We start from the raw sequence: 12,805 nt of genomic DNA, 5'->3' as shown, positions 1-12,805 counted from the left end.
TGATGGCCGCTGGGACGATGCCTGGCACCTTAACGACCAGCAAGAGGATTTGCAGCAACAACGTATCAGATTAAAAGTGAAGAACTATAGTATACACGTATATATATATATATATATATATATATATATATATATATATATATATATATATATATATATATATATATATATATATATATATATATATATATATATATATATATATATACGTGTGTGTGTGTGTGTGTGTGTGTGTGTGTGTGTGTGTGTGTGTGTGTGTGTGTGTGTGTGTGTGTGTGTGTGTGTGTGTGTGTGTGTGTGTGTGAGGATTGCCTATGGCAGACAACAGAATTCTAACCGTTGATCTAAATTACTCGGAGAGGCGACCATTACTTCTGCGAGAAATCAAGATGTTCTATTGAACGGCTAACGTAATTGCGATAATTACCTTTTTAATTCATTACCTTACGCCCCATATTTCAATCTACGAATTGTAGCCGCTGAGTTCGCACCGTGTATCCACTTGGAACGAATTTTCTGGACAGCACCAGTTCCGAGATGTTAATTGATGGTACTGCCGCAACACCGATTAAACATGTATCAAATATCATGGCAACACCACACCCACAGATTTGTAATTTCATGTTTACTACCGGACGTTTTCCACAGCAAATGAAAACTGCTCGCGTTACAATAGCCCACAAAGGAGGAGACAGAGATGACGTCAACATTTATCGGCGAATATCTGTTTTTTTCGCGTTTGCTAAAGTTGCTGACGTGATCATTAATCGTCTCTAAAGTACAGTGCTCAGAATAACGCTATTTAAAAACAGCAGTCCGGTTTTTAAAAATAATATGGCAACTGAATCTGCCTTGTATAATTTGCAGGACACTGCAAATAGCTGTCTGTCTGTCTGTCCGTCTGTCCGTCTGTCTGTCTGTCTGTCTGTCTGTCTGTCTGTCTGTCTGTCTGTCTGTCTGTCTGTCTGTCTGTCTGTCTGTCTGTCTGTCTGTCTGTCTGTCTGTCTGTCTGTCTGTCTGTCTGTCTGTCTGTCTGTCTGTCTGTCTGTCTGTCTGTCTGTCTGTCTGTCTGTCTGTCTGTCTGTCTGTCTGTCTGTCTGTCTGTCTGTCTGTCTGTCTGTCTGTCTGTCTGTCTGTCTGTCTGTCTGTCTGTCTGTCTGTCTGTCTGTCTGTCTGTCTGTCTGTCTGTCTGTCTGTCTGTCTGTCTGTCTGTCTGTCTGTCTGTCTGTCTGTCTGTCTGTCTGTCTGTCTGTCTGTCTGTCTGTCTGTCTGTCTGTCTGTCTGTCTGTCTGTCTGTCTGTCTGTCTGTCTGTCTGTCTGTCTGTCTGTCTGTCTGTCTGTCTGTCTGTCTGTCTGTCTGTCTGTCTGTCTGTCTGTCTGTCTGTCTGTCTGTCTGTCTGTCTGTCTGTCTGTCTGTCTGTCTGTCTGTCTGTCTGTCTGTCTGTCTGTCTGTCTGTCTGTCTGTCTGTCTGTCTGTCTGTCTGTCTGTCTGTCTGTCTGTCTGTCTGTCTGTCTGTCTGTCTGTCTGTCTGTCTGTCTGTCTGTCTGTCTGTCTGTCTGTCTGTCTGTCTGTCTGTCTGTCTGTCTGTCTGTCTGTCTGTCTGTCTGTCTGTCTGTCTGTCTGTCTGTCTGTCTGTCTGTCTGTCTGTCTGTCTGTCTGTCTGTCTGTCTGTCTGTCTGTCTGTCTGTCTGTCTGTCTGTCTGTCTGTCTGTCTGTCTGTCTGTCTGTCTGTCTGTCTGTCTGTCTGTCTGTCTGTCTGTCTCATTCACCTCTCCATCATGTGTGACGTGCGCATAGCTTTTATCGACTTTCCCAGAGAAAGCTTGTCAGAGTGACCATCCTGAGGCCGATATCGTTGCCTTCATTTGCGTGCTACGAGTCGTTTCTCTCTATCTATCTATCTATCTATCTATCTATCTATCTATCTATCTATCTATCTATCTATCTATCTATCTATCTATCTATCTATCTATCTATCTATCTATCTATCCATCTATCTATCTATCTATCTATCTATCTATCTATCTATCTATCTATCTATCTATGATGTACGTTCCTGGTCCACTCCATAGCATGATACAAAAGACCAGCGATATTTTCATCGTAATTTATTACGATGAAATTTATTAAGCCATAGGCACGTTTTCTTTTTCGGTTTTTAGTTCATTTTCTGACAATCGCGCAAGGAACATGTGTGAAACGGTGTCCTTTTGTGACTCTGCGGCAAACCCTGGTTTTGCCGCTCTCATGAGCGGGTCCGTGCCAATGTTGCCAAGGCAACCACGATGACGACAGCATTAGCAGACCAGTGGACTGGCACCGCCGCAACACGTGCTGAACAGCCGCGTCGTATAGTTGCAAGAAGATGACAAAGACGAAGGCGGCCCGTCATGTCACAGCAGCCGCTGCACAACATTTCGCCACAGGGAGACGAATCAGGTGACTTCAGAGCCTCAAACGGCTGTCTCGGGGAGCTTCCCGCGCGCGCGCTTTCACGCAGGAAAAACGCGCGTATGCTGCTGGTGCGACGGTAGCGATTGTCTGCAGTTCCCTCGCCTGCGAGACTCCAGGGGTAATCTCAAGCCAGAGGTGTTACAGGTATAGCACACGTTAGCAGCTAGAGAACTTGCACGTGACGTCGTAGCTGAGTGCCGGTCTCACCGCGCTGCGTGAGACAAACGTGTTGATACAAGTGCAGTTCCTCCTTGTGACAACAGTGCTTGAGCACATGGCAGTTAGTTACGTAACGTAATATGTAATATGTAGTTTCGTTTAATACGAGCTCGTCGCTCACTTGGTCGGCTTCTATTACATCATGCAGCAGGATCACTTAGAACTCGGAGTCCTGGTTAACTAGACTGTAGCTATATTGCAGACTGCAGAATGTATGAGTGCAGTATAACACATTTTCGTACACGTGATCGGCGGCTTCAAGCGGAAATCGCAAAGCAGTGCGTACCAATAAACGATTGCCGCGGTTTCGTATACATTAGCTTATCTCAAGTACGTTGTACACGCTCCTTGAGCGAATGCAAGGCAAGGCAGGCTGCTAGGTGTTCGTCGCATTACTTTCTGCTTAAAGCTCTTACGAGGTACGATATGCTGTGTCGGAAATTCAATATGAAACATATACAGAGCATTCAGAAATAATTTTTAGGAAACATTGTAACGCGACCCTATGGAAACATCCATAAGTTACACATGCGCGCAGTTGCATAATCTTGTCACGCAGACTTAACTTACAGGTATAAATCTCACAAAGGTACCGTAATAACGATTATTCCTTCTTCTTTCTTTTTTTTTCTTTTTTTCTTTTTTACACTGGGTGTAATAAGAGTATTGCCTCAAGGCGCAAAAGCTGAGCGTTTTGTTTAACAAATGAAGCATCCTTGATATTGTACCTTTTACACGTGTTTTGAAGCAGTTATCCTTCATGCAGTCCGTTCTTCTGTACGTTACATGAAGTTAAACATCTTTCTTTCGACAAGTTACCACTTCCTCAATGTATGCGCTCTCTGTGTATACCTTATAGTGTCAACGCATATAAAAAAGCGTTATTGTGTCTGCTATATACACACTCAATGCGAAAAGAATTGACCTGGACACTTTGCCGCCGGCAAATTTTACTGTGCATAACATTCGCTCATTCGCTGCAACCAAGCTCGTGTGCTCCAATCGACTACGGCAACATCTATGGCAGAATTCATCGGGGGATAAGTCTCTAGAGTAAGGTCCAGATGGCTCTAGAAATCCGCAAGAAGTCCAGTAAGAAGCCGATAGATTTATCATAGAGGAAACACTGATGCTAAAAACTGCAGTTCGCATGAATAAACAGATGCGCACGGATTTATTAGAAACCACAGGCCCACTGTATAATCGCGCCGCAGTGTCCTAAGAACTGGGAGCGTTGAACTCTCCCAATGAAAGCTAGAACTTTAAAAGTCACAGAATATGTTAGGCAAAATAATGCAACAACGTCTTCCTGCCCGTGCGCGTTGCATGAAATCGACCCGCTCGAAATGCGACGTTGAGTGGCAGTAAAAATCATGTCGAACTGTCTGCCAAAGCGTTTGCCTCCTTCCCTGCGAGACAAGATTCCTGTAGGCGCCGCCCCCGATCGAGGTGATCACGTGACCCCTCGCGTCGGCAGATGGAGCGTGGGATTCATAACGACAGCCAGTGTGTTTCACTCAAGACAGTCCGCAATCGTTAAGCGATTACATTCGAAGCGAAATTGTAAATTGCAATGGCGGACATGAGAAGTGATGTGGCAAGCACATCCCTCTAATTAATGCTTATATAAGCATGGCGTGCATTAAGTAAACATAAGTTCGGGTGTTTTACGTGCCAAAATCACGACACGACTGAAGCACTCTGTACCTGCATCTAAGTACATAATGAATTTGAAGAATGGAAGCCGCTCAATGCTAAGGTGTTGCAGAACGGGCTTTAAAGTTATTAATTGAAAAATGTATAGGTGAAATATACTTTGTAATGCTTACTAGAGATTAGCACACAATCTATGTACTCGTCATTCATGCCTTGTTCAGATACCTCGTTCAATTTCTTCTCGAATCTGCTATATTTAATCATTCGAGACAGCTGTCACTAATATCCCATGACACAATTGCATGCAGCTTCCAATGATCTGCATGGCGCAGCTTTCGTTGTTCAACTAATCTGCAGTATTTGAGAAAGTATTTCTTTGAACATTGCGTAACACGAGAAATAACTGTAGTCAACGATACTTTTCGTAGGCGTATGTCATTTTGACCCACATCTCTAAACGCAATTGAGTCACCAAAACGAAAAAGGAAGTATACTTGCTTCCTTTTTTCTCTTCCTTTCTTTTTTTTTTTTGGTACTGAGCCCTAGCACGATAGTGTAGGCCTCGCTGACAAGGAAACCTATGCTAAACATAATCCGCATTTATTAAAACCTTCAATATGAGGATTTTTTTGCGGGTAGGAAATACTTTCTTGCGCATTTCTTGCCGACGCTGCTTTGCTCAGATGTTACCGGCGCTCCCTATAAGTTTCTGCTTACACGTACTGTACACTATTCAGGAATTGAAATAACCCTTCAACTTATTTTAATTCGACGATTTATTAGGTGCGGTGAAAAGTAATACTGACAACTGAAATGTAGAACTGGTAAAGATTGGTTCCTCTCAGGGGAACCGTCGCTTATTAAGTGGTGCACATGGTAAGAACCGCATACTTAAGAGGAAGCTTTAGCATGGGCCCAACTCAGTGATGTTCCGTGCAGGGAATTTTCCCTTCGGGGAATTTTCGGCCACAATTTTCGACGAAAGGGAAAAAGGTATTCTTTGCGATATTGCAGGGAACTTCAACATTGATGAAGTAAATATTAGAATTGTGTCTCTGAGTAATCCATCACTTTGATAAACGACACCTCAACCTTTTCATCGCAGGGGGCAAACTTGCAGTCGGTCGGCTACAAGTTCTAATACCCTTTCTTGTTTAAAAGCTGGTGTGATGTTTCGGTACAAAACGCGAGCTGCAATTCGTTGCGTCAATATTCGATGACGTGACCTACTCATAATCGAGCCACCTGTGGTAACTGACGCTTTATAGCTCTATCTACGTGAAATATATGTCGGGAACGGACATTAGAAAGTGCCAAATTAGAAATTGAGTTCTTGTATTGCTGTACATACAGGCATATATATATATATATATATATATATATATATATATATATATATATATATATATATATATATATATATATATATATATATATATATATATATATATATATATATATATATATATATACAGTGAAAGCTCGTTAATTCGAACTTCAATAATTGGAATTTATGGATAATTCGAACTGTACGATTTGGTCCGGCCAAGCTCCACAGAAGTCTATGTACAAAGACGTCCGTTAATTCGAACACGAGAAGGTTCCCTCACGGATAATTCGAACTACGCTCGCATGGCACACGGCCAGAGAAACGCGCCTACTGCCTACCCACAAGGCTGTATAGGGTGAGTCTATTATCTATTATAGGGTGAGTCACAATCCGGCAGGTATCTATGAGGCATGTCATCGCGCGGAAAGCTCAAAGTAATTTGAGCAAAATTGCACACATCCGAGAGAAAAGAAAGGAGCGACGCATAAATCGACAAGCACGAGGACAGCCGCACGTGCAAGCTCCGTGTGTCCTTGATTGCAGGAACTGATGGGAGCTCGCGTGGCCAGTCACGGAACAGCTAACGTGTTCCGATCGTGGCCGTCGGCGCCGACAGCAGCTTTCAGGAGATGAGGACTGGCGACAGTCGTGGCGGGCGAAGAAACGGCCTGCCTCTTCGAGTGCATTCGCCCTAGGATCGCGGTCAGGATCACCACCAGTGCGGCAAGCGCGAACGCGAGCACGACGAGAGCCGTGACGCAGAACGCCAGCGAGTGGCCGCTGGGCATGTTGACAGTAGACAGTTTTAGCAGAGCGTTTGCTTGCGCTCCGCTCCGCACACGTTTCACGCGCACCGGTGGCTGCACAGAATGCATTGATTTCGCTTATCTAACAAGCGCGTCTCCCAGAGACGGCACTGACGTGCTCTCAGCTTGGCGGTAAAACGATTACGAAAGCATCTACACGCCCCCTGACGCACCGCTAAATCCGGTTCCTAGCGGAACGTGGTCAGCGTCCCACGTTCCGCTGCCGCGATGTGTGCTGTGAGCGGCTGCGTGCCAATTGTTGTGGTAGGCCGGTCTGAGCGGAGCGGACCGTAAACGCTCTGCTAAAACTCTCTAGTGTAGCTTTTCAGGAGGGAGCGCACGCCGGTGCTGTTGAAGGCCGACGCGGGACCGGAAGTGGGCGACTGGTCGCCGCTCTTGTCGGGGCCGACGCACACGGTGGAATGCCCCCCCCCCCCCGGCTGCGCTGGTGGCTCCTCGCAGCTTTTGGTGGTCCGGACGCCATGGAAAAGCTCACCGATATCTTTCTGCTTCCCATGTCCATTTTCGGTTTGGGCGCCGTCTTCCTGAACTGATAGCACAAGAGGGGTGCAGGAAGGAAGAAGGAATCGTTAGAACCTATAAAAGTCAACAGTTTGTAAGCGGCTAGCTCTGTCGCGAAAATTACGTGAGAAAGGCGTCCTCATGCGCAGATAGACTCGCTGTTACCTTACGAGGGTGCACACACACGTACATATCATATATATATATATATATGTGTGTGTGTGTGTGTGTGTGTGTGTGTGTGTGTGTGTGTGTGTGTGTGTGTGTGTGTGTGTGTGTGTGTGTGTGTGTGTGTGTGTGTGTGTGTGTGTGTGTGTGTGTGTGTGTGTGTGTGTGTGTGTGTGTGTGTGTGTGTGTGTGTGTGTGTGTGTGTGTGTGTGTGTGTGTGTGTGTGTGTGTGTGTGTGTGTGTTTGTGTGTGTTTGTTTGTATGTGTGTGTGCGTGCATGCGTGTTCAAACTCGACAAACAAACGAGCTGGATCCCCGCTATGCACATAAGTAGTATACATCCCAACCACATTATCTCAAAAGACAACTCTTCTCAATAAATTACATTTTTCATCTGTTTCTTTTTAATGCCTATCAGAAAAAGAATAGGCTTCAACCTCCTGCCATTCAAAAGTTACAGAATAACTTCTAGCACTCGCTGTGCTGCTTGAAACCGAATTCGGAAGTTTCTATTTCAAGTTTTCATACATTTGATTGTTTTACACTATATATATATATATATATATATATATGCCAGTTTACTATTATTGTAAGCCCACATCATACTTTAAATAGTACAATAATATTATATAAGTTACCCCCAATTTCTCACAATGTGTACCGCAACAACCCAGCACATTTGTTGACATCTATTGGGTGGAGTATATACCGACGTTCATGGAACAACGCTTCGCTCCTGCCACGATGCATTGTCTATAAGTATCAGTTTCGAAAGTATAACCGCACTAGAATTATTTACATTCACTGATACATGCATTTTCAGTATTATGGCTTATTATCTCAAGGCATGTGCTTTCGGAAGTTCAGCTTTCGTGAGTGTGTTCGGCATGTCAGGGATAATTGCCCACATACTTATCGGGGACATTTATTCTAGCTCATTGCACAACTCAGGGTGACACCCATATGAATGCCAATAATAATATATGGGGTTTTACGTGCCAAAACCACTTTCTGATTATGAGGCACGCCGTAGTGGGGGACTCCGGAAATTTTGACCACCTGGGGTTCTTTAACGTGCACCTAAATCTAAGTACACGGGTGTTTTCGCATTTCGCCCCCATCGAAATGCGGCCGCCGTGGCCGGGATTCGATCCCGCGACCTCGTGCTCAGCAGCCTAACACCATAGCCACTGAGCAACCGCGGCGGGTATGAATGCCAAATAATTATGGGATATAGCAGTTTGTAAGTTAGGATTGTCAGTGTAAAAGGCAAATATACCATACTTAAAGAAAAATTTTGACTATAAAAAAATCACAAAATATTTTTCTGAGCTTTAGACGCGTGATGGCATTAAAATTGTCTTCCCAACAAGGGACACGAGTAATAAAGTTTCATTTCCTAATATTCTTTTTCTGCAGTGTGGCATCAAACCTTATCAACAATCAAATTCGTCCCGTAGTTGAGGCCGACGACGTCGGGCCTTTACACTGACTCCTCGTTCAACAACAACAAATATCGAATGCAGTGACGACGCTCTTAGCATGTCCGCCTTGGTATCTTTCCGGGGCTGGGCACCTTGCTGGGCGTCTTCACACAGCGGCCTTTTTCGCTGCTGGCGATGACGCTTCTTCTTACCCTTCCTGTTCGCGTTTTGTCCTCTATTCTGATCAACGGGTGCTTCCGCCATGCACTTTAGCCGCAGAGTTAAGAGCTGAGGTGGTGGCTAAAGACAGGCGTTGCCGAGTTTGTCGCACTCACAACCGGGGGTGTTGTGCGCGTCGCACCGGTCGAAGAACTGCAGCGACAAAGTTCAGACGTTGCTACCGTCGGTCTTGATGCCTTCTTCGGATGACCAGTACTCCGACACCGGCGCGGACTATTCTTCTTCTTCTTCTTCTTCTTCAAGAGCCCTTAACGACACGCGCCGAAGGTGCCAGTTTAGCTATAAATCCACGAGCTCCAGATATGACAAGTAAAAAAAAAATCGAGTATATCAGGAAAGCAGCTGTAGGGAATACGTGAAACGCCCTTTTGCGGGCTTCAAAGTGTGTATGGGCACTAGGGTAAAAATTCAACGAGGATTGCGATCCTTCCTAATGCGAAATTTGAGCGCAGCTCTTCACGTGTTTTCGCTTCGCGGTGTATTGGCTGGCGCGGACAATCTGTCTCGTGTGGCATGCTGTAAATGGAGCGAAGTGCTCCCTTAACGTTATGCCTAGCATTCTTCGTTCCATCGCTCTTTGTGCGGTCCTTGTTCTCAAGCTTCTTTGTCAGTATCCAAGTTTCGGCCCCATATGTCAGCACCGGTAAATAACTGTACATCTTTCTTTTCAATGATAATGGTAAGCATCCAGTAAGGAGCATGACAGTGTCTGCCGTATGCGCTCCGATCCGTTTTTTTTATTCTTCTGTACATTTCCTTCTCATGATAAGGGTTCCCTGCGAGTAATCGACCAAGGTAAACGTACTCCTCCACAGACTCTTATAGAGGCTGACTGGCGATCCTGAACTCTTGTTCCCTTGCCCGGCTATTCATCATTATCTTTGTCTCCTGCATATTAATCTTCAGCCCCACCATTACATTCTTTCTGTTAAGTTCCTCAATCATTTGTTGTAACTCGTTTCCTGTGTTACAGAACAGAAAACTATGATCTGCACATCGAAGGTTGCCGAGATATTCGCCGTTGATCCGCACTCCTTAGACTCCCCAGTTTAAGAGTTTGAATACTTCTTTCAAGCACGCAGTGAATACCATTGGAGAGATTGTGTCTCCTTGTCTATCCCCATTCTTTGTAGTTATATTCCTGCTTTTCTTGTGGAGAATTAAGGTAACTATGGAATATCTAGATATTTTCCAAGATATTTACGTAAGCCTCCTTATTCCTTGATTACAGGTAGTGCGCCTACGACTGCTGGTTTCTCTCATGAATCAAATGCCTTTTCCTTATCTATAAAAGTCAAATAGAGAGGCTTAATGTACTCTGCGGATTTCTCGATTACCTGATTAATGAAATGAACGTGATCAATTGCAGCGTATCGCTTCCTGGCATATATGCTGTAAGAAAAGGGACTTCGCGACAGTAGTAGGTGACAATAGCATTTAAGTGACCATGTAAGTGACCGAAATTCGAGCGAATGCTGCCGCCTATGAAGTGTCAAGAAAAGGCGGGACACATTGTACCGCAGTGACACGCCGTCGTGACAGTTTATGCGTCACAGGCACGTGTACGTTCCACCGTGAAGTGTCGCCTAAAATACTTAAGCTCCTGATCTCAGCGTCGAAGATCAGGGGGAAAAAAAGACGTGATAGCGAAGGTGGCCACTGCGACAACTCGAGTAGCTTGCGATAGACATGTCCACACTTCCAAGCAACAGGCGATTTGCGTTTCGCGCGGTAGAAAATTGTGCACGTGAAAGCGCAGCCTCGGCGGAGCATATATCAGGGTCGTGCGAAGGCCGAGGACGTGCGATTGGGATACTGGTGATCTAGTCTGATCAGAATGAATTAGCCGGTTGAAAAGCGGGTGGCATATAAATTAAAAAGAATACGACAATAGATCACCGAGGCTGCTTGGACGTCAGCCAGAGGAAGAGGCATGGTCTCTCCTTGCAGGATAGTTCGGTGGCAAAGTTATTGAAGCAGCGGCACAGTCAAACCGCCGCTGTGGAATCCAAATACTGGTCTCGCACGCCGAGAGCTGGTGTTAGCCTTGATGGACCCGGAGACGGCAGCCCTTTTATGCCTGTCAAGCAGCAGCGCGGTCAGCAGCAGGACCAGTCCAACTACCAGGCCCAGCATGACGAGAGCGGTGATGAGGTAGGCGTACGACTCGCCGCTGGTTGTCCCGACGTCGCTGTGTCCGGGACGGCTGTTCGTGGCCGTCACGTGACCGGAAGTGCGGTATTCGCTCTTCTCGGCCGTCTCGCGACTCTTGTCTGAAACCTTGTCCGCCAAGCTTACGGGGGGCTTCGACTGCAGCGCCGACGAAGCTGATGACGGTCCAGCCAACGTGGATGAAGCTGCCAACGCATTTCCGCTCCCGGGAATCATTGTGGGCTGGTGCGCAATCTTTCTGAACTGCGAACGTGAGAATAATTAGTGGGCGGAGATATTCAGTGACTCGCTTTGTCACGATAATCGAGGAGAAAGTAACGCTCGCACGTGAACACCTGGGCTACAACTGTTATCCGCATAAATTAAAAAGGCACTTTCTAGCTTTAATGTACACGCATATGCACCAGCAGTTTTGCTCTGCTGTTTGCCTTCAAATGTTTAGCCAACTGCCTCCGCTCCGTTAGAATTCATTTAAAAACAACCGCACCAACTCATTAGCTCTTACATGCCAATACTTCTGGAAGCTGAAATTCAACGAAATATTCTAAAGTAGGCAGAGAAGAAAACAGTGCATGCTTCCAGGTTTGCTTCAAAATAAATTTTCACTAGTCGCATCGTTAATAGCTGCAGACGAAATTCTGCCCGCGATGTCAACCGTTTTGTAGTGCGCTGTGTAGGGCAGTGTAATAAATTTAAATGCGGAGTACGTTTAGACCTATATATAGCAGGTTCTTAAACGGTGTAACGCTGTGACCGCGTGTTTTTGGAAACTTTGCACATACGTCCATCTGTCTGTTCAGGTTCAAGTTCATGTTATATTTATTAATGACGTTATAGTTACATTCGGAGGTTCCAGAGCTATGAAACTGTCAGGGGGACCTTCTAAACCAATGATATATGTATATTATGTGCAAATTACACAATGGTAGTACTATTCAATGAATAATACATGCTATGGAATAGCTAGGGAAGCGCAGCAGTGAAGAAGTAGGCGCAGGTGGTTCAGGTAATTAGTTACTGTTATCGCTTCTCCTTTAAATGCATGGTTTCTCTAGTCGTTTTGAAACATAAACCCACCTCTTCTCTGAGCTCCACTAAGGAAGGTCGGTCTTTGGTCAGCTTCATTGTAGTAACCGGCTCATGGGCGGGACTAAGAGGGAGTGACATGGGTAGTACATCTTCATTTCCCAGGTAGAGTTCTGCGTTGTGCGTCACGACCTGCATCATCCAAGAATAATTCATCTTCACGAACGAACATTCTCACGAACTGCGTCGTCCACGAACTGCATTCCCGAACTTCCATTATTAAAGAACGGTGTCGAGAATTCAGCCCCCATGCCTGAATATAGCTCCCAAATGGTTCTGTTCGAGAAACTAACTGCTTATAAATGCAAAAATTTTCGCAGATGACACTGACCGCTAAGTTACGAGCACTGCATCCGTGCGCTACCTTTAGGAATTCTACCTCTTCGCCGTTTTATTAGCCATCAACCTTCCCTCCTACTCCTACGCCCAAGAAATGGCATGGCCGAGTCTTCTTTTGAGAAAAGGCGCTTTGTGAGTGGTCCATAAATGATTCCCAAACCTTCGTTGCAAAGAGATAACCTTAATCTTCGTCAGCTGCATCTTATCGGCGGCGGCGCACAATTGGTTTCGCAACAGCGAATGCCGAGGAGGTTCGTAGCGATGTCGAGTTACATTCTCACGAACTTTCGCAAGGTTCGTTGTGCTTGCGTGTGTTTTTATAATGAGCATGAATGCGGCCGTGGTGACCTCTAACATGCGCCAACCCGCCACCCCCCCCCCTTTCATT

At 45.4% G+C, this 12,805-nt stretch overlaps 1 protein-coding gene across 1 annotated transcript in view; it reads right to left on the bottom strand.

Moving 5' to 3' along the window:
* Positions 1-10,284: 10,284 nt before the first annotated feature.
* Positions 10,285-12,805, bottom strand: part of LOC135899605 (uncharacterized) — a 3,244-nt gene continuing 723 nt past the window's right edge. The window contains exons 2-3 of the mRNA XM_065428912.1: positions 12,070-12,210; positions 10,285-11,235 (exon numbers count right to left, since the gene is read on the bottom strand). Of these exons, the coding sequence (XP_065284984.1) occupies positions 10,789-11,235; positions 12,070-12,210 (588 nt within the window). The 3' untranslated portion in view covers positions 10,285-10,788. The remainder of the gene's footprint in view (positions 11,236-12,069; positions 12,211-12,805) is intronic.

Source organism: Dermacentor albipictus, chromosome 4 (assembly GCF_038994185.2).
Source record: "Dermacentor albipictus isolate Rhodes 1998 colony chromosome 4, USDA_Dalb.pri_finalv2, whole genome shotgun sequence".
NCBI lineage: Eukaryota > Metazoa > Arthropoda > Arachnida > Ixodida > Ixodidae > Dermacentor > Dermacentor albipictus.
This window is presented reverse-complemented; position numbering and strand designations above follow the sequence as displayed.